Consider the following 20,298-nt stretch of genomic DNA (forward strand, 5'->3'; position numbering starts at 1 on the left):
GGTTTTAAACTTTAATGTGCATAAATAATAGTTTCTTGGAAACCTGTATAAAATAACAGGTTCCTGGGGCACTACTTCTAGATATTGATTCAGTAAGTCTATGATAGTGCCCTAAAAATCTACATTTTTAACACGAATCTCAAGAGGTGTTTCATGCAAACTATACTTTGTAAAAAGACCTGTTAAGCCATGGAGATGGTTCAGCAAGTATGTCAAATCTATTCATTTTAATAGGACAAATATTGATTCTCTAACCCCTGCTAGATACAAGACAGACTTCCTACACTTAAAAGGCCCTGTCTTATGTAGAAGCCAAAATAAGGAATTAAATATTATGTATCCCAGGGGCGCCTGGGTGGCTTAGTCGGTTAGGCGTCCGACTTTTGCTTAGGTCATGATCTCGCGGTTCGTGGGTTCGAGCCCCGCGTCGGGCTCTGTGCTGACTGCCAGCTCAGAGCCTAGAGCCTGTTTCGGTCTGTGACTCCCTCTCTCTCTGGCCCTCCCCTGCTCACGCTGTCTCTCTCTCTCTCCTAAAAATAAATAAAACATTAAAAAAATAATAATAAATAAATAAACATTGAAAAAAATTAAAATAAATAAATACATACATAAATAAATAAATAAATATTATGTATCCCAGTGCCAAAATGTGTCTCCATGCAGTAGGGGAACAAACCTAGTGAAACTCAGAAGTTCTTTTGACTCATTTGTATTCAAGTCTTACAAGCAGTCATTTAGATACCTACTCTTGTTGGGGCGCCTGGGTGGCTCAGTTTGTTAAGCATCTGACTTCAGCTCAAGTCATGATCTCATGGTCTGTGTGTTCGAGCCCTATATCAGGGTCTGTGCTGACAGCTAGAGCCTGGAGCCTACTTCAGATTCTGTGTCTCCCTCTCTCTCTTCTCTCCTGCTTGTGTTCTCTCTGTCTACCCAAAATAAATAAAAACATTAAAAAAAAAAAAAGATACCTACTCTTGTTGACTTTCCTGTATTAAGGCCCTGTTGTCTATTGCCTTGCCTGCTACCACAGTTTATTAACTGATATCTGCCTTCAGTCTTGCCCCACTTTAGATTACTCTCCATCCTGCTATCAGAGTCATTGTTTTTAAATACTCATTTGACCAGGTTACTTATGAATTTTATCCTGAATTTTAAGCAAAGTCCTGAGTATGCTATGTCCTGCCATCAAAATCCTGATCTGACCCCCATATACATCACTCTTGATCTTTGGCCACCATATACCCATACTACACTGCTTAAAGTCTCCCAGGTTTATTGTGTTTCGATATTTCCATTGTCTGTTACTGTCCCTTTTCATAAAATACTGTTTTTTCTCTCTCTGCTATTTATAATTTAAAAAGTTAAAACATAATAAAATTTAGATTAAGTGCCTTTCCTAATTATTGAAGTAGCACTACCTTACTTTTAATATAGAAGATTTTTTTTTTGTCAATTCTGCCTCCCACCATAGTGGACTCAATAAATGGTCATTGAATAAATGAATAATATGCTGTGTTTTTTTTTTTTTTTTTAGCAGATAGTTAAAGCTGCCATCTTATGCCATAAGAAGAAAAAGATCTGCTTAATGAACTTGACTTTGTCCTAAGAATTTTCTTAGACTGAACAAGCTTAGAGAATCTAGGTTATGTGAGAAATTGTCCTTCATTCAGTATTTTGTGGGTTTTTTTTTGGTTTTTAAAAATATTTTTTATTTATTTCTGAGAGAGAGACTGTGTGAGCAGGGGTGGGTCAGAGAGAGAGGCAGACACAGAATCTGAAGCAGGCTCCAGGCTCTGAGCTGTCAGCACAGAGCCTGATGCGGGGCTTGAACTGTGAGATCATGACCTGAGCCAAAGTCGGACGCTTAAGTGACTGAGCCACCCAGGCACCCCACTTCATTCCGTATTTTGACTGCAACTAGATGTAAATACTCCTGCATCTTGAGTTTCTTTGAATTCAGCTAAACATACATTGAACCTTTTTCTCATTTTTTTATTTAGATCAACACTTGTATACAGTGAAATACACACATCTTAGTTTACAGTTAGATGAATTTTGAGAAATGTATGTATATGTGGATGTAATGACTACATCAGTGAAGATACAGAAAAATGTTGTTTAATTTGCAAATACTTGAGGCACTTCTAGCTGCCTGTACTGTTCCAGCTTCTAATTTAATTCTGTTGTGGTCAGAGAATATACCATGCAACATTTCAGTCATTCATAATTTATTGGTATTTGTATTATGGCCTAGCATATGGCCTGTTTTGGTGAATGTTCCATGTGTACTGTAATGTTCCTGTACAGTTGTCAGGTATAATGTTTTATAAATATCAGTTGTATAAAGATAGTTGATAGCATTGTTCATATCTTAAAGAGTCTTACTAATTTTTGTAGTTCTATCAGTTACTGAAGGGAGGTATTAAAATGTACAAAATTTGTATTTGCCTGTTTTGCCATTTAGTTCTGTCAGCTTTTACTTCTTGTATTTTGAAGTTCTGTTATTGAGTGCGTACACATTTAGGATTGTTATTGTCTTCCTAATGCTTTGACTCTTTAAGTCTTAAGAAATGTTCCTCTTTATCTCTAATAATACTCCTTGTCTCTTAAGTTTTGATCTGATTTTAATATAGTCACACTAGCTCTCTTATTGCTTGTTTGCTTAGTATATCTTTTTCCTTATAAAATGGGTTGCTCTTAAATGGCATATAGTTGGATCTCACTTTTTTAAAAAATCCAATCTGAAAATCTCTGCTTTTTAATTGGAGTGTTTGGTTTATTTAGATTTAATAAATAGTTGGGTTTATGTCTGTCATTTGCTCTTTGTTATCTGGTTGCCCCTCTGTGATTTTTAGTTTAATCAAATATTTTATATTGTAATTTAATTCCTTTTTATTTTTAGCTAAACCTTTAATAACTTTTTTAGAGGTTGCATTTGGGATTATACTAGAGTGTATATACCATTTCATCCTTTGCACCTGTGCACCTATCTTTTGTGTTACTGTTGCCACATATTTTATATTTACATACATCATGAACCCCATAATAACTGTCTTAATTTTTGCTTTAAACAATAATTAAGGGCACCTGGGTGGCTCAGTTGGTTAAGTGTCCGACTTTGGCTCAGGTCATGATCTCACAGTTTGTAGGTTCGAGCCCCGTGTTAGGCTCTGTGCTGACTGCTCAGAGCCTGGAGCCTCCTTGGGATTCTGTGTCTCCCTCTCTCTCTCTCTCTGTCCCTCCCCCACTTGAGCTCTATCTCTCAAAAATAAATAAAAATGTTAAAAATTTTTAAAAATAAATAAAAAGTAATTAAGAGACAGGCCAGCTTTTTCTGTTTACCCATATATTTACTATTTCCAGTGTTCCTTCTTTCCTTCTTACAGATATGAATTTCATCTGGTATCATTTCCTTTTAGCATATATAACTGTCTTTACTGTTTTTTTTTTTTTTTAATGTTTATTTATTTATTTTGAGAGAGAGTGTGAGTGGGTAAGGGGCATAGAGAGAGAAGAGAGAGAATCCGATGCGGGCTGTGCACTGCCAGTGCAGAGCCCAACGTAGGGCTTGATCTCACATTCCATGAGGTCATAACCTGAGCCAAAATCAAGGACACTTAACCGTTTTTTTTTTTTTTTTTTTTTTAATTTTAAATTTTAAATTTTTTTAAAATTATTTTTTAATGTTTTATTTATTTCTGAGAGAGAGAGAGAGAAACAGCATGAGCAGGGGGAGGGTCAGAAAAAGAGGGAGATACAGAATCTGAAGCAGGCTCCAGGCTCTGAGCTAACTGTCAGCACAGAGCCCGATGGAGGGCTCAAACCCACGATCGTGAGATCATGACCTGAGCCGAAATCGGACGCCCAACTGACTGAGCCATTCAGGTGCCCCTGTTTTTTTTGTTTTTTTTTTTTTTAACATTTATTTACTTTTGAGAGACACATCACAAGCAGGGGAGAGGCAGAGATAGAGAGGAAGACACAGAATCCAAAGCAGTCTCCAAGCTCTGAGCTGTTAGCACAGAGTCTGATGTGAGGCTTGAACCCATGAACCATGAGACCATGACCTGAGCTGAAGTCAGATACTTAACCAACTCAGCCACCCAGGCGTCCCTAACCTTACTGGGTTTTTAAAAATTATTTAAAATTTTTTTTAATGTTTTATTTCTGAGAGAGAGAGAGAGAGAGCATGAGCAGGGAAGGGTCAGAGAGAGAAGGAGGTACAGAATCTGAAACAGGCTCGAGGTTCTGAGCTAGCTGTCAGCACAGAGCCCGACACTGGGCTCGAACCCACGAACTGTGAGATCATGACCTGAGTTGAAGTTGGATGCTTAACTGACTGGCCACCGAGGTGCCCCATAACCTTACTGTTTTTTATTGAGGTCTCCTGGTGATGAATTTGCTCAGCTGTCAATTAGCCCAAAAGGCCATTGTAAGAATAATTCTGTATGTAATGTGTCATTTTAATGTATTTTTCCTCCCCCATTTTCTTCATTTCTCTTCTTCTGGAATTCCAGTGGCACATCAGTTAAATGGCTTGATTTTATCTCACTGGTCACTTGGACTTTTGCTCTTTTTTTTAATCCTATTTTTACTCTTTCGGATTGGATAATATTCTTGGTGTGTCTTCAAGTTCACTAGTCTTTTTCTTCCATATCCAAACTGCTATTGAGTCCATCCAGTGAATTTATCATTTCAGACTCTAGATTTTTCCTTTGTTTCTTTACATTTCCATTTCTCTTTTGGAATACCCCACTGTTTGATCATTGTGGCATTGTTACCTTCAAGTCCTCGAACATATATATAGTAGTTGCTTTGAATTTATTGTCTAATCCAACATATGAGTCATCCCTGAGTCTGTTTTTACTGGCTGTTTTTCTCTTTCCTTTAGGTTAAATTGTCCTGTTTCTTTATGTAATTTTTGGTTGTTTGCTCAGCATTGTGTATAATTTATAGAGATTCTGGTCTCTGTTATTTTTCTCTGCAAAATGCTGGGTTTTATTTTAGCAGGTTTTTATATTTCTGGCTGATCACCGTGAACTTGTGGAATCTTAAATGTTTTGTGTTTTTTTGATGGATTTGTAGAAAGCCTGAAGTATTTATGAAGCTTTTTCTGTTTTTGTGTGATTCAAACGCTAAACTTTATCCCTCAAGCAGGGCAGTAACTAAGGTCTGCTCATTTCTTCCTGCCTTCTAGCTATTGCTTTCAGATGGGCTCCTTGAAGTCTCTCCTATATATGTACCATTAAAGAGTCAACTGAGATTTGCAGGAAATTTATATGTACACTTAAGGGTTCACTCCCTTGGCTTCCTCCTTTTTGTTATTTCCTTCCTCAGTCCAGCCACACAAGCAGTCAACTGGCACCTCAGACCTTTAAAATCCTAGTTTCCTGCATGGGGTCTGGCCACCCCATATTGTAGAGGCTAGGAATGGCTCTTGGGAAAACCTATATAAACATGGGATCTTACCCAGTGAGTATGGGTTCCCTTCTTCCCAGAGTTGAATTCCTCCTAATTCATATCTGTTTTTTGTTGCTATTGAGAACCTTTAAATGGTTGTTTTTTTTTTTTTTTTAATGTTTTATTTATTTCTAGGAGAGAGAGAGAGAGAGAGACAGTGTGAGCAGGGGAGGGTCAGAGAGAGGGAGTCACAGACTGAAACAGGCTCCAGGCTCTAAGCTGGCAGTCAGCACAGAGCCCGACGCGGGGCTCGAACCCACGAACTGCGAGATCATGACCTAAGCGAAAGTCAGACACTTAACCGACTTAAGCCACCCAGGCGCCCCTGGTTGTTTTTTTCTTTTTTTTTTTATAGTTTTCCCAGAGTTAATAATTGCTAACTACAAGAGTGTTAGTCCTATACAAGCTAGACTGCTGTTACCAAAACTGGAGGTGATATTAAATTTATGGGGGTAAAACTTAATATATCTGATAAATGTAGCAACTGAGACTATTTAGCATGTGCATGCTTAGTTTAGTTTAGTTTTGTTTTTTAACATAGAAGGCCAGTTTATACCTGAATTCTGTATGTTATCTAATAACAAAGTAAATAGGTTTTTTACTTAAATTATATATTTAATAAGTAACACATATCAGCAGAAATTATTATGAAGAAATCATCTCAGACTTCTGAGTTTTTATTGTTGGTTAGTCACAACTCAGAAATGGTCCTGATTAGTCAGACATTCACCAGGTAAATTTCACAGTTCAGTCACTGTCTTGGAAAACACTGGGAATCACAAGCTTACCTGCCTGTGTGTGTTCAGCCATATATGTTTGCAAATGTACAGTTACTTTTGATGATTGTGCATTGTACTCATTTGACAAAATCATCATGTATTTTCACCGGAAGGTACATAGTAGTCTTTCTGTATAGAAGATATGTTTATCCGTACTAAAGGTACCATCTAGTTGTATTTTCCATGTACAGAGATATTTTCTAGCTTTCTGCTGATCTGCTAATTGGATTCCTTCTCCCTACTCTCTTATATACAGGGTTATAATATACATAATAAAAGCTGAAAGTAGGCTTTCTCTATTGCTCTGTTTACTTTTTAAATAATTTTAGGAGGGGACACCTGGGTGGCTCAGTTGGTTAAGTGTCCAACTTCAACACAGCTCATGATCTTATGGTTTATGAGGGTCTTTTTTTTTTTTTTTTACAGATAGTTTATTGTCAAGTTGGTTTCCATATAATTATGGTTTATGAGTTTGAGCCCTACATCGGGCTCTGTGCTGACAGCTCAGAGCCTGGAGCCTGCTTCAAATTCTGTGTGTGTCCCTCTCTCTCTCTGAGCCTCCCCTGCTCATTTTCTCTCTCTCTCTCATAAAAGTAAAGAAAATTTAAATAATTCTGGGAGAGATTTTATTAATGCATCATTAATGTCTGACCATGGTTCAAGTGATTGGGCCTAAATGCCTATGAATTTTGGCTTAAAATAAAACAAATTTATTCCTGCACAGTACTGCTCTTTTGTCTGTAAATCCTTTGCTCTTTATTTAAAAGTATTTTTTAATGTTTATTTTTGAGAGAGAGAGAGAGAGAGCACATGAGCGGCAGAAGGGCAGAGAGAAAGAGGGAGATACAGAATCTGAAGCAGGCTTGAGGCTCCAAGCTGTCAGCACAGAGCCCCAACATGGGGCTCGAACTCATGAACTGTGAGATCATGACCTGGGCCCAAGTTGGCCACTTAACCAACTGAGCCACCCAGGGGCCCCAGCCCTTTGCTCTTTAAGCTGGTTTAAGCACTCAACTCTAAGATCCTGTTTATGTCTTAAAGAATATTGTTATAGTTGTTTGTTTTCTTAATAAAAATACTATCAGGGCTAGAACTACAATAATTAATAATACCTCACACAATCATTTGTTTTATATAGGACATTTAAGTAATATTTTTCATTCCATTCAATATTTCATAAAAAGAGGGTCTATGAAAAAACTTTTACCCCTCTTTTTTCTGTTTTTTAAAATGCAGTAATATTGCTTTCTTTTGTGAAAGTGGTATGGGGTTTAAATTGCTGAAGGAAATGGTAATGAGAAAGTAATTATTTAAGGCTTCACCTGACTTTTCATCTGAGATTTAGTACATTCTTTTAGTGGAGTATTAAGTGTATGGGTGTCACCTTTCTTATATTCTATAATTTTATAGTACTGGGAAATGGGAAAAAAACAGAAACACTTCTTGATCTTTAACTTCTAAAATCATCAGTGCTTATCAGAAGAAAAACATTTATTTGAAAGAAGGTAAGGACTTTGTGAAAAATTAGTGATTTCTAAAAAAACGTATGATATAGAATTAGTGATTTCTAAAACACTTATGATATAGTTTCATTCTATATCGAGAATCACTGGAATAGAGGGAAGGATTTCACACATAACTTTTCAAAGAAACTTTCCTAACATACTTTTTTCTAATTACTTTCAAAGGTAAAAATAAGTTGAACCTCATAACTTTAGCCCCTTTTTATTAGAAAGAATGTAAGGATTAGAGAAATTAACACACTCAAGGTCACAAAACTATAATAATAGGGTAGTTAGTATAGAGTTTCTTGGCTCAAATTTTATACTCTTTTTGAAACACATTAAAAGCTGTGTTATACAGTGAGAATAGGTAGACAGATAAGAATATATTAATACATAAGAATATAATAATACCCTCTCGAAAGACCTCATTAGGTATGTACTTTTTTTAAAGCATCAAAACTTACAGAAAGTAAGTAAACCTTCTTAATGTCTCCCACACATACACACAAATCCATTTTTTTAATGAATTTTTTTTTTAATGTTTGTTTATTTTGAGAGAGAACATATACAAGTTGGGGAGGGGGAGAGAGAGGGGATACAGAGGATCCCAAAGCAGGCTCCTGGCTGACCACCGAGAGCCTGATGCAAGACTCAAATTTGCAAACTGCCAGACAATGATCTGAGCTGAAGTTAGACACTTAAACGACTGAGCCACTCAGGTACCCCGAAAAAATCTGTTTTTAAGGTAGCGTGTAATAAACTTGGATATCCTTAAAAGCTGAAAAGATTGTGCATTTTTTTTTTTAAACATTTTTATTTATTTCTAGGAGAGAGAGAGACAGCGTGAGCAGGGGAGGGTCAGAGAGAGGGAGATACAGACTCTGAAATAGGCTCCAGGCTCTGAGCTGGCTGTCAGCACAGAGCCCGACGCGGGGCTCGAACCCACGAACCGTGAGATCATGACCTAAGTGAAAGTCAGACGCTTAACCGACTAAGCCACCCAGGTGCCCCAAGATTGTGCATTTTGAGCACATAAACATTTTAATAAATATTTCATGTCAGAAGCAACTGTGAGATCTTGGGGAAGATTTCTAGATATACCTCAGTAAGAACGTTTCATTTCTGTTCTAATATTTTCCCAACCCCCACACCTTTCCCACCAGTTCAAAGTAGCTTCTTAAAGCAGAATTTTACACCTGTTAGTGTTTTACTGTAGTTCTAGCATTCACTGCCAGATTTCACAACGTGGAAAATTTTTCTGTTCCCCTAGCCCACAGTGCCATCCATGAATTTTTATGACTAGTCTCTAGTAGAAGCAGAGTTACTGTTTATTACAGACTTTCTATGTAACAAATCGGTTCTCAGCAATTTACCTAATGACTTCCCTTAATTTCTGCGATAATAGGTAAGTGTACTATTATTTTAAGCCCTTCACCCTTTAGCTTTTAGGGTTTTGCCATTCCTCCCTTTCACTTCCAATATGTGATTTGTAGATCTTTGTAGCCATAGTAAATAGAATCACTGATAAAATTCCTTATGCAAACTGTAGTTTTTAGCGCCTACCTTTATCTGCAGGACAAAGTTAATATGCTTTCCACATCATTCTTATTCTGGCCTTTAATGTATACAGCTTCTTTCTAATCCTTTTACATATTCTATGCTCTAGCCAGTCTGGACTACCTAAACACCCTTGAATGTATCTTGTGCTTTTCTCTGAACATGGTTCAGGGATTTGAACCAAATGTGGCACTAGATCAGACTGTACATCCCGGAAATTCAGTCTATAATGGTGATATTCAGTCTTGGCCTCAGTGATTTTAACACTTAGCCATGTAGCCATAATGTATAGTCCACACACTTCCAATTTCAGTAGTTTCAAGCACAAGGGGGAATGTTGAGGCTAGCCCTGACTTTAGTACATCTCTAAAATGCTACTAAACCTTATAGAACCAAAACAATTATACGTTTTCTCGTCTTCCCTAATCCTGTCCCACTAGACTATGGCCCACAGATGAAAATTTGTCCTTTTCTATATTACTTTCTCTAAACAGATTACTTAGAGTTCCATTCTTTCATCCCTTTGTTGACCGCCTATTGTTTCTGTTCCTTGTCATTTGGATTCAGCAATATTTGTGGAACACTTAAACTCTGCGCACTTTAAAAAAAAATTTTTTTTTAATGTTTTTGTTTATTTCTGACAGAGAGTGTGAGCAGGGGAAGGTCAGAGAGAGAGACAGAGATACAGAATCTGAAACAGGCTCCAGGCTCTGAGCTAGCTGTCAGCACAGAGCCTGATGTGGGGCTCGAACCCATGAAGGGCGAGATCATGACCTGAGCTGAAGCCAGACACTTAACCGACTGAGCCACCCAGGCACCCCAAACTCTGAGCACTTTGCGTAGTGAAGTACATCCAAGTAATTTTTTTTTTTTAAGAGAGAGCAGGGGAGAGGGGCAGGAGGAGACAGAATCTTAAGCAGGCTGCATGCTCAGCATGGAGCCCAGGTGAGGCTTAGTCCCGCAACTCTGGGATTATGACCTGAGCCAAAATCAAAAGTCAGCCATTCAACTAACTGAGCCACCTAGGCACCCTAGCCAAGTAAAAATTTTAAACTGCTTTAAATCCCAACAGAAATGTTTCCACCCAAAGATTTTTCCCAGTATCCTGAGAAGGGCCTTCTTTTCTTCTACTTGTGTCCTCATATCATTTTGTACTTCCTTGTTTGTTGGTTTGTTTGTTTGTTTTTAAATGTTTTATTTATTTCTAGGAGAGAGAGAGCGTGAGCAGGGGAGGGTCAGAGAGAGAGGGAGTCACAGACTGAAACAGGCTCCAGGCTCTGAGCTGGCAGTCAGCACAGAGCCCGATGTGGGGCCCGAACCCACGACCCGCGAGATCATGACCTAAGCGAAAGTCAGACGCTTAACCGACTAAGCCACCCAGGCGCCCCATTCCTTGTTTGTTTTTAAGTTTATTTTTGAGAGAGAGAGAGCACATCCATGCATGCGTACAAATGGGGGAGGGGCAGAAAGCGAGGAAGAGAGAGAGAATCCCAAGCAGGCTCCATACTGTCAGCGCAGAGCACAATGTGGGGTTGGGAACTGTGAGATCATGACCTGTGCCCAAATCAAGAGTCAGACTCTTGGAGCACCTGTGTGGTTCAGTCAGTTAAGCATTGGACTTCAGGTCATGATCTTGGGGTTCATGAGTTTGAGCCTTACATTGGGCTCTCTACAGCTGTCTGCTGTCAGCACAGAGCTCCCTTTGGATCCTTTGTTCCCCTCTCTGTATGCACATGCTATTTCCCAAAAATAAATAGACATTTAAAAAAAAAAGAAAGAGACACTTAACTGATTGAGCCATCCTAGGATTCCCTGTACTTCTTTGGTTTATAGCACTTACCACACTGTGACATAAAGAATTGTTTGCATCTGTCTCTTTCAGTAGACGGTGAGCTCCTTGAATTAAAAAACTACATCTTGGGGGGCCTGGGTGGCTCAGTTGGTTGAGCATCTGACTTCGGCTCAGGTCATGATCTCACAGTTGGTGGGTTGGAGCTCCGCATTGGGCTCTGTGCTGACACCTCAGAATTTGGAGCCTGTCTTTGGATTCTGTGTCTCCCTCTCTCTCTGACCCTCCCTGCTCATGCTGTGTGTCTCTGTCTCTCTCAGAAATAAATAAAAACATTAAAATAAGTAAATAAATAAATAAAATTTTAAAAACTACATCTTGTTCATTTCTGTGTCCTCAGAGAACCTGAGACAGTGACTCAAACAAGCAGATATTTTGTACAAGGGAGTTATATCACATGTGTATTTAACTTCTAGGAATTTTAACACTGCATGCCAAAAAAGCAAAGAAAGAAAGAAATCAGGCAGTTTCACCTGCCATTCTACCCAGTGAGTAGATGCTTAGTATTGGGCACATGATAGGTATGAATCTATTGTTCCTTCAGTCGGTTTCTGTTCCCACATGCCTCTCAAAGTGACCACCTCATTGGGCTTGACTGTGATTCTTGTTTTGAAGATATTTTTCATAACGTCACACCTCATACACAAGCCAGCCACTTTAACTGGTGCTTTTTCCAGTGATGGAAGAAAAGCCATCTGTGTTGGATTTGAAAGGTGGTGTGTTAGTCTCTAACAGTGCTTTCCTAAGGAATTGTCCAGGGTAATTTTGACTAGACTGACTTTTACCATATACTCACAGACTTTAGAAGGTAACCCTTTATAAAATACAGGAATACCACTATCCAGTTTTCCTAAATGAGCAATCTGTCCTTACTCGGAGTTGTTATAGAACTTTATTTTTATGACTCAAATGGCATTTTTGCTGCTTACTTCTTAGCTCTTTGTTCACGTCTGATCCACCAGTTGGAACGTAATGCTCATACTTTGTATATGGCATACTGCATATAGTATTCATTTATAGAATAAATAGACATTTTAATATGCTTTCATTATGCTAAGATCTAAATGAGAAGTAACCCAGAAGCCATATCTTTTAACTCACCATCCAGTGGTCATCCACTTTCATTTGATACCATTTGCTAAATTTTCCCTTCCGATTATCACATTTCTTTTTTCCACAGCTCTTCCGACGTGTTGCAGCAGCTTTGCCTGGAATGGAAAGCACACAGGACAGAAGCAGAGAAGATAGTATCCTTTTTGTTTCATCAGAAAATTGTATTGTTAACATTAGTCTTTAGAGCTCCACTTGGTTGACTAAGGAATATTATGCCATTACCTTTTATAGCCAGGAATTGATGGCTTAGGAGTGTAGAATCTCCAAGGTTTTCTTGTTTTTTTTCTTTGTAACATTTTTTAAAACTTTTTTTTAATGTTTTATTTATTTCTGAAAGAGAGAGAGAGAGACAGCGTGAGCAGGGGAGGGTCAGAGAGAGAGGGAGACACAGAATCTGAAACAGGCTCCAGGCTCTGAGCTAGCTGTCAGCACAGAGCCTGAACCCATGAACCTTGAGATCATGGCCTAAGCTGAACTCGGATGCTTAACCGACTGAGCCACACAGGCGCCCCTCTTTGTAACATTTTTTTAACACTTTATTTTTGAGAGAGAGGGAAAGGGAGAGGTGTGCACCTGTGGGGGAGGGGCAGATAGACACACACAAGAATCTGAAGCAGGCTTCAGGCTCTGAGCTGTCAGCATAGAGCCCGATGCGGGCTCCAATGCACAAACTGTGGGATCATGACCTGAGCTGAAATCAAGACACTTAACTGACTGAGCCACATAGGCCCCCTGAAGCTCCAAGGTTTTCTATAGCACACGAGATACGGTGGTTCCAGTGCACCCTTTGTAGCCTGCTGCTCACTACAATTAATCAATGAAAGAGTTTGTGTTTGTTTTCTTGCTTGATTTTTAATGAGCAGGAAACTTAGAATCACCGTTTTTTCCTCTTAATTTTGAGTCCCATTGGCTCTGGGTCTTTTCCCTACAGTATATGTTTTCCTCTGTTGGTTTTTCTTGAGCTTTGTGCTTGGCACAGCAAGAAGTAACTCTGTCTTGAGTATTATCATGGCCTCTACTTTCAGAAACAGGATATAATAAAGTAACATGGGATAATAGTTATTTCAAAGGATTTTGATATTTTAATTGTTTTATATTTACCTTTATTGTTTTTCCATATGCATTTTTATTAAGCCATAGAATTCTTAGCACTTTATGTTCAGCTTTTCCCACTGCTAGCTATTGTATGTTTTCTAAGCCTTTATTTTTATTTTTTAAAAGTTTTTTTAAAGTTTAATTATTTTGAAATAGAGAGTATGCACAAATAGGGAAAGGGCAGAGAGAGAGGGAGAAAGAGAGTCCCAAGCAGGCTCTGCACTATTCAGCCTGGAGCCTGGTGTGGAACTTGATCTCATGAACCATGAGATCATGACCTGAGACAAAATTAGGAGTCGGATGCTTAACTAACTGAGCCACCCAGGCACCCCTAAGCCTTTATTACTTTTAATAACATAATGTGTTCTACGGAGTTGAAGTCCTATCATTTATTAAATTCTCTCCTTGAACTCTCTTGTAGGCTATTTTCAGAATTTTATTATAGATAATCCCATAAGGAATATCATCTTTACATGGTTTCTTGCTCCTATAATTTCCTTAGAATAAATTTCCATGAATAGGGCTTAATTTTATTCTCACCCTTGTTGCATATAGTAGATATAAGCAAGTTTATTCCCTTTGAGCACCTTGTTATAGTGAGCTAGCTGTAGTAGGAAATAATGGTCGTATTGGTTCTGAAACCAGTAGGAATGGAAGGAGCTTGCAAGAGATGTCAGTGTTCAGCAGAATTGGAATTATACTTTCCCGTTTATAGCTCCTTAACTTTTGTTTCAGTGATTGACATAAAACTGGAAAAGCCTCAGGAGCAACCAGTCAGTGAAGGAGGATGTTCCTGCTAATCTTCCATGGCATCTTCAACTTTTCTCCAGATGCTCACTGCTTTGGCTCCCTTACTCTTTCATTGACTGCAGTGTGAATATTGGCTTGAACCTTTTCCCTTCAGTAATAACGTATTGCAATTCATCATTGCTGCCTGTCTCGTGGAGATGATCTATTAGCTTCACAAGCACAAAAAAGTCAGTGTCTTCATTATTTATATTTTACAAAAAGCCAAATGATTCCAACATATTCCAAGTGGTAACTTTAAAAATTAGATACGTTTTCTCAATTTTTTTTTCCTTTTCAGTGTTGGGATAATGTACTTCAAAATGATGGAAATTCCAACAGTATGTGGTTAGGTTAAAGAGCATTTATTTGTTCACAGCAGCACTTGCCTGCCTACTTGCTCTCTCTCTGCTTTTCTCACCTCCCTTACTGCATTCCCTATTCTTACCATCTCTCCCTCAACACGAATGAGGTATGACAAAGCAGGAGTCAGACCAAACCCCCTGGAGTTATCCTTCAAGTTTAGTGATACCACTTGCTCTAGGCCTTGGGCCAAGATGTCCAAAATTATTCTTGAGTGCTGATATAAACTACTTAGACTTTATTTGAGGTCAAAACTCAACTATCATGGTAGGCAGTGCTTAAATAAGAAAAGCGTTCTGATGCATCTTCAAAATTAGTGCTAATGAACCCACTGAGTACTTACAAACCAAATGAACATAAAATGTATTTCAGACCAAAACAGATGACCCTTTCACATGTTAGTCTCTGGTAGAGAAGAGTAATAGTGCTTCAGAACATGTTTTTAATATTGAATTCTCCCAGTGAACTATTTCTCCCAAGATTTAAAAATTGTCAACATAGAGTTATTCTGTTTGTTTAAAAAAAGAAGAAAACTTTTGTAAGCAATAGACTTCTCTTGGGTTTTCTTTCTTTTTTTTCAAAAAATGTTATGGAGGCAAGGCACTACAGAAATCAAATTCTTTTAAGAAGAACCAGTGGAAGAATTTAAGCTTTGTACCTTGATCAAAACTACAATAACCAGTAGAAACAATGATATCTGAAGCTTAAAAACAAAAGAATCCTCAACAGAATAGCAAATGCTTTGCTCAGGACATTTGAGGTCAGATTGAAAATGGAAACAACTTTCTTATAAGCCCCTAGAGGCAGATATGGAAAAGCATACATAGAAGAGGGAAAGGAGAGAATGGAAATAAAACTTAATATTATGCAGATTTATGCCTTATTTTTTAGCATTTTTTTTAAATGTTGGGTCTTTCAGGCTGTTTTTGCTTTTTATTAGATCTGTATAGTTTGGTTAATTAACTAGTGATTTAGTTTCATATTTAAGCTACAATTAATCTTTTTTCTTTGGTGGTATTTATTTCTTTGCCTTTTTTTAAAAACTACTTTCAATTTTTAGATGTTTTGTCCAATCTATTTAGAGCTTCATCACCATGGCAATATATATTTCCCTTAAAACACTGTAAACAAATATACTAGGAGTGCACCATTTTAATCTTTACTAGTTATTGTGAGATTGCTGTGTAAGTTAATAAACACATTTGTAAATACATTATTTGCAGGACGAAAATTTCTGAGTTACAGCTCAGAAAAAGCCTGCTGAATTTACGTTGTAAGCATTACTTAACACAGTATAAAGATGAAAAGACAACAAAAAATATCTTCATACTTCCTCATCCCCTCATTGCAACAAAACCCTTAACTGGGAGAACCTTATTCCCCTCTCTTTCCTCTTCCTTCTCCAGTTCCCACTTATTGTCACCTTGTAATATTCAGAGAGCACTTGAATTATGGGTCTGAATAGAGAAATGCTTTCAGAAAATCATTAGCCCACATACCAGTAACTTATACTCAAAGATGGGATGGAGTTGTAAAGTGCTTTTATAATACAATATTATTGTTAAAGGCAAGGGTTGACTCTTTTGTTTTATTTTGACATGGCATGTCCTGAAATAAATATAAATTCAATATGGCAGATGGGTCATATTCTTTATTTGGAAGAAGTTGTGATTTCTGACATGGGGGTGATTGTCTTCCTACACTGTAGTGTTTGATTCTTTTTATGTATCTTTAAAACAGTAACCAGTTATGCTGCTTTTTAATATTGGTCTTTTTATTTGGCTTGGGGTTCTTCAACTGAAGCAGTGAAGTGTGTTCATAGTCCAGATTTTTTTTTAATAAACAATTTTGCTGCCAAAATATATATAAATAAAACACAAACAAAAACAATTAATGACTTGGTTTTCTATTCCTGCCAAGGTAGTAAATTAGTATGAATTTCTTACTTCCTCCTTAGAACTATAAAGGGAACTTGAAATCCAGAAAAATAACAAAACAGCACTAAGAAATCCCTAGGGATTCAGAAGACTTTTCAGCTGTTACAAGTGAGGGTGAGTGGCTACAACTTGAAAGACAGGGCTACTGGTGGAGGCAAAGATATAATATATTAAGAAAAGTAGTTTATGTTTTGCTTTTCCTCCTCCTAACCTTGCCTTTGCCTAGGGACAGGGACAGCAAACTACTGCCCTCTCACCAAATCCAGCCTGCTACCTGTTTTTAAGTTAAATTTCTTTTGGAATTTGCTGCAAAGGTAGAGTTGAATAGTTGTGACAGAATGGTCCCAAAAGCCAAAAATATTTACTGTCTGGCCCTTTACAGAAAAAAGTGCTGAACCCTTTGCCTTGGCACAAATGATAGCTGTTTCCCTTACTACAGAAAGGCAAGATACAGGCCAGACTATGGGTTCAGGTGGCCACTGGGGTAATATAAGGGCAGTGTAAACTCAGTGAGGAGTTGATGAAAATAGGTAGAGAATGACCTTCCTACCTTAGGCCTTTCACTCACTCTACCCTTTCCCTTTCAAAACTTCTGTTAATGGGCTGTAATCTAGGTGACTGCCTCCTGCAAGAGTGGCTTCTCCTAAACTAGTTTTAAGGTAAGGCTTTGAAATAAAGTGTGGTTTAGTGGGATGTTACTGAATGGGAGCAATTACATGTGGTCTCATGGTTCCTGGGCCTCTGTCCCACAGTTTGTCTCCTCCCCTCCTTAAACACTTGACATTTCTGGTCTTTGACCCTTGCCCAGTGTACCTTCCCAGATTTGTAACACATACCCCTAGAAGAATTTGGAGCCACGAGACAGAGTAGTTGGATAGCTGAAACTGCCTCAAAGGAAAAAGTGAATACCAGGGTGCCTGGGTGGCTCAAGTCACTTAAGCATCTGCCTTTGGCTCAGGTCATGATCTCATGGTTTGTGAATTCAAGGCCCATGTTGGGCTCTCTGCTGTCAGTACAGAGCCTGCTTCAGATGCTCTGCCCCCCACCCTCAGCCCCTACCTCATTCACACTCTCTCTCTCTTAAAAATAAATAAACTTAAGAAAAAGTTTAGAGGGGCGCCTGGGTGGCTTAGTCGGTTAAGGTCCGACTTCGGTTCAGGTCATGATCTCACAGTCCATGGGTTCAAGCTCCGCATTGGGCTCTGTCCTGACAGCTCAGAGCCTGTGTCTCCCTCTCTCTCTGCCCTTCACCCGCTCCCTCTCTTTGTGTCTCAAAATAAAATAAAGACATTAAAAAAAATTAAAACAAAATGTTTAGAAAAAGTGAATACCGTCTGAAGCAGAAATATTCAAAAAGACCAACAATTTTTAAATGGCGTGATAAATATTGAAGAAAGGAGATACTAGCAATATGGAAAAAGAATCATTAAATAGTCAAATACAGCTATTAAGTGTGAATAATAGTTGCACTAAGGATCACATTAGATAAATGGTAGATTGCATTCCACTGATTTGTGGGAACATTAAATTGAGTCCCTTCACTAGAAAGCAAAGAAACAGAAAAGATTAAGAGGATAATAGGATACATAGCAACTTCTAGTAGCAATTCCAGAAATCTAAAGCAAGAATTAAAGTACTGAAAATGAAGACAGTATTCATAAGCATCTACATATTTTGTGAGTATCACTTCTAAAACAGTTCCTGATCCCTGCCTCCTGGTATTCATGTCTTTGTGTGATCCTTTTCCCCTAAGTATAGGCTGGACCTGGTAACTTCTGTTGCTTCTAAGGAACAGAATACAGGAAAAGTGATAAGATGTCACTTTGAAGATTGGATTATGAAAAACACTTGTTTTGCCAATCTCTCTGACTCATCTCATTTGCCTCTGTGGAGCAGTCTCCTTGTGAGCTCCTGTGGAGAGGCCCACTTAGGAAGGAGCTGACAGCAGCCTCCAACCAGCAGCCAGTGAGGAACCAAGGACCTGAAGGAAACAGGTCCACAAGGAACAGACCCCAAGGAACTGAATGAAAAGCAAGCCACAGAGAGAAAATACATGCCAATTTCATGCTTGATAAAGGACCAGTATTCAGAATATATGAAGAAAACTTAATAGGAAAGCAAGCCAATAAAAAGATGAAAGTTTGACTAGACGCTTCACTGAAGATACACAAACGGCAAAAATGGCATGAAAAAATGCTTGACATTTGTCACTAGAGAAATGCAAATTAAAACCACAGTGAGATGCCACTATACACATACTAGGCTAAAACTTTTTTTTTTTTTTTTTTTTTTTATTTCTAGGAGAGAGAGAGACAGCATGAGCAGGGGAGGGTCAGAGAGAGAGGGAGTGACAGACTCTGAAACAGGCTCCAGGCTCCGAGCTGGCAGTCAGCACAGAGCCCGACGCGGGGCTCGAACCCACAAACCGCGAGATCATGACCTGAGCGAAAGTCGGACGCTTAACCGACTAAGCCACCCGGGCGCCCCTAGGCTAAAACTTTAAAGGACACCGTATCAAGTGTAGGTGAAGATGAAGAGCAATTGAACTCTCGTACGTCGCTTGTAAGAGATTTTGGAAAAACAGTGTGGCAGTTTCTAAAGAAGTTAAACTTATTTAACCTAGCCATTTCATTCTCAAGTATTTACCCACAAGAAATGAAAGCATGTGTCTGTATGAAGACTTGCACACAAATATTCATAGCTTTACTTGTCCAAGAACTGGAAATAACCCAAATGTCCATCAAGAGGTGAATATACTGTATAAAAAAATTATGATACATGCATACTATGGAATATAGAATGCAGTGAAGCAGAATAAATTGATACCCATAACAATATAGATGAATCTCAGTACAACCTAAGTGAAAAAAGTTGAACAAAAAAAGAGTAGATATTTTATGCTTTCATTTATGTAAAATTCTAGGAAATGCAAACTTTTTTTTAAAAATTTTATTTTTGAGAGAGAGAGCACAGGCAGGGGAACGGCAGAAAGACAGGGAATGAGAGAGATGGAATGTCAGCAAAGGAGGGGCAAAGAAAGGGAGACAGAATCTGAAGCAGGCTGCAGGCCCTGAGCTGAAGTCACTTAACTGATTGAGCCACCCAGATGCCCCTGGGTGCAAACTATTTTAAACAACTCTCACATTCTCTACCCACTGGTAACCTCTGCTTTCTGTTTCTAAATTTGCCTATTCTAGATACCATATATAAGTGGAATTATACAGTATTTGTCCTTTGCATCTGGCTGCTTTTACTTAATGTGTTCACCCATGTTGTAGCATATATCAGACTTTTATTCCTTTTCATGGCTGAATAAAAGCCCAAGTTATGTACATTCCATATTTTGTTTACTCATTCATCTGATACTTGGATTGTTCCCACCTTTTGATTATTTTATTTTTTTAATGTTCATTTTTGAGAGAGAGACAGAGAGTCAGCGGGGGAGGGGCAGAAGGAGAGGGAGGCACAGAATCCAAAGCAGGTTCCAGGCTCTGAGCTGTCAGCACAGAGCCCAACATGGGGCTCGAACTCATGAACCGTGAGATCCTGACCTGAGCTGGAGTTGGACACAATGGACTGAACCACCAAAGTGCCCCTGGATATTTTATTTTTTTATTTTATTTTTTTATAAGCGTAGCATTTTAAATTTTTATTTATTTTAATTTTAGAGAGAGAGGGAGAGAGTATCTTAAGCAGTCTCTGTGCTTAGCATGGAGCCTGATAGAGGACTTGATCCCAGACCCTGGGATCATGACCTGAGCCAAAGTCAAGAGTTGGACGTTCAACCGAGCCACCAAGGTGTCCCTTGGCTATTTAAAATAATGCCGCCTAGAAAATTGGTGTATAAGTACCTG

The 20,298-nt window shown here is 38.3% G+C and overlaps 1 protein-coding gene across 2 annotated transcripts in view; it reads left to right on the plus strand.

Moving 5' to 3' along the window:
* The window catches only part of RAB6A (RAB6A, member RAS oncogene family), an 84,490-nt gene extending 68,093 nt beyond the window's left edge, over positions 1-16,397 (plus strand). For both annotated transcript variants that reach the window (XM_039219911.1, XM_039219910.1), the window contains exons 7-8: positions 12,331-12,397; positions 14,094-16,397. In XM_039219911.1, the coding sequence (XP_039075842.1) occupies positions 12,331-12,397; positions 14,094-14,158 (132 nt within the window). In that variant the 3' untranslated portion in view covers positions 14,159-16,397. The remainder of the gene's footprint in view (positions 1-12,330; positions 12,398-14,093) is intronic.
* The last annotated feature ends 3,901 nt before the right edge of the window (positions 16,398-20,298 follow it).

Source organism: Hyaena hyaena, unplaced genomic scaffold, assembly GCF_003009895.1.
Source record: "Hyaena hyaena isolate Hyena2069 unplaced genomic scaffold, ASM300989v1 scaffold_848, whole genome shotgun sequence".
NCBI lineage: Eukaryota > Metazoa > Chordata > Mammalia > Carnivora > Hyaenidae > Hyaena > Hyaena hyaena.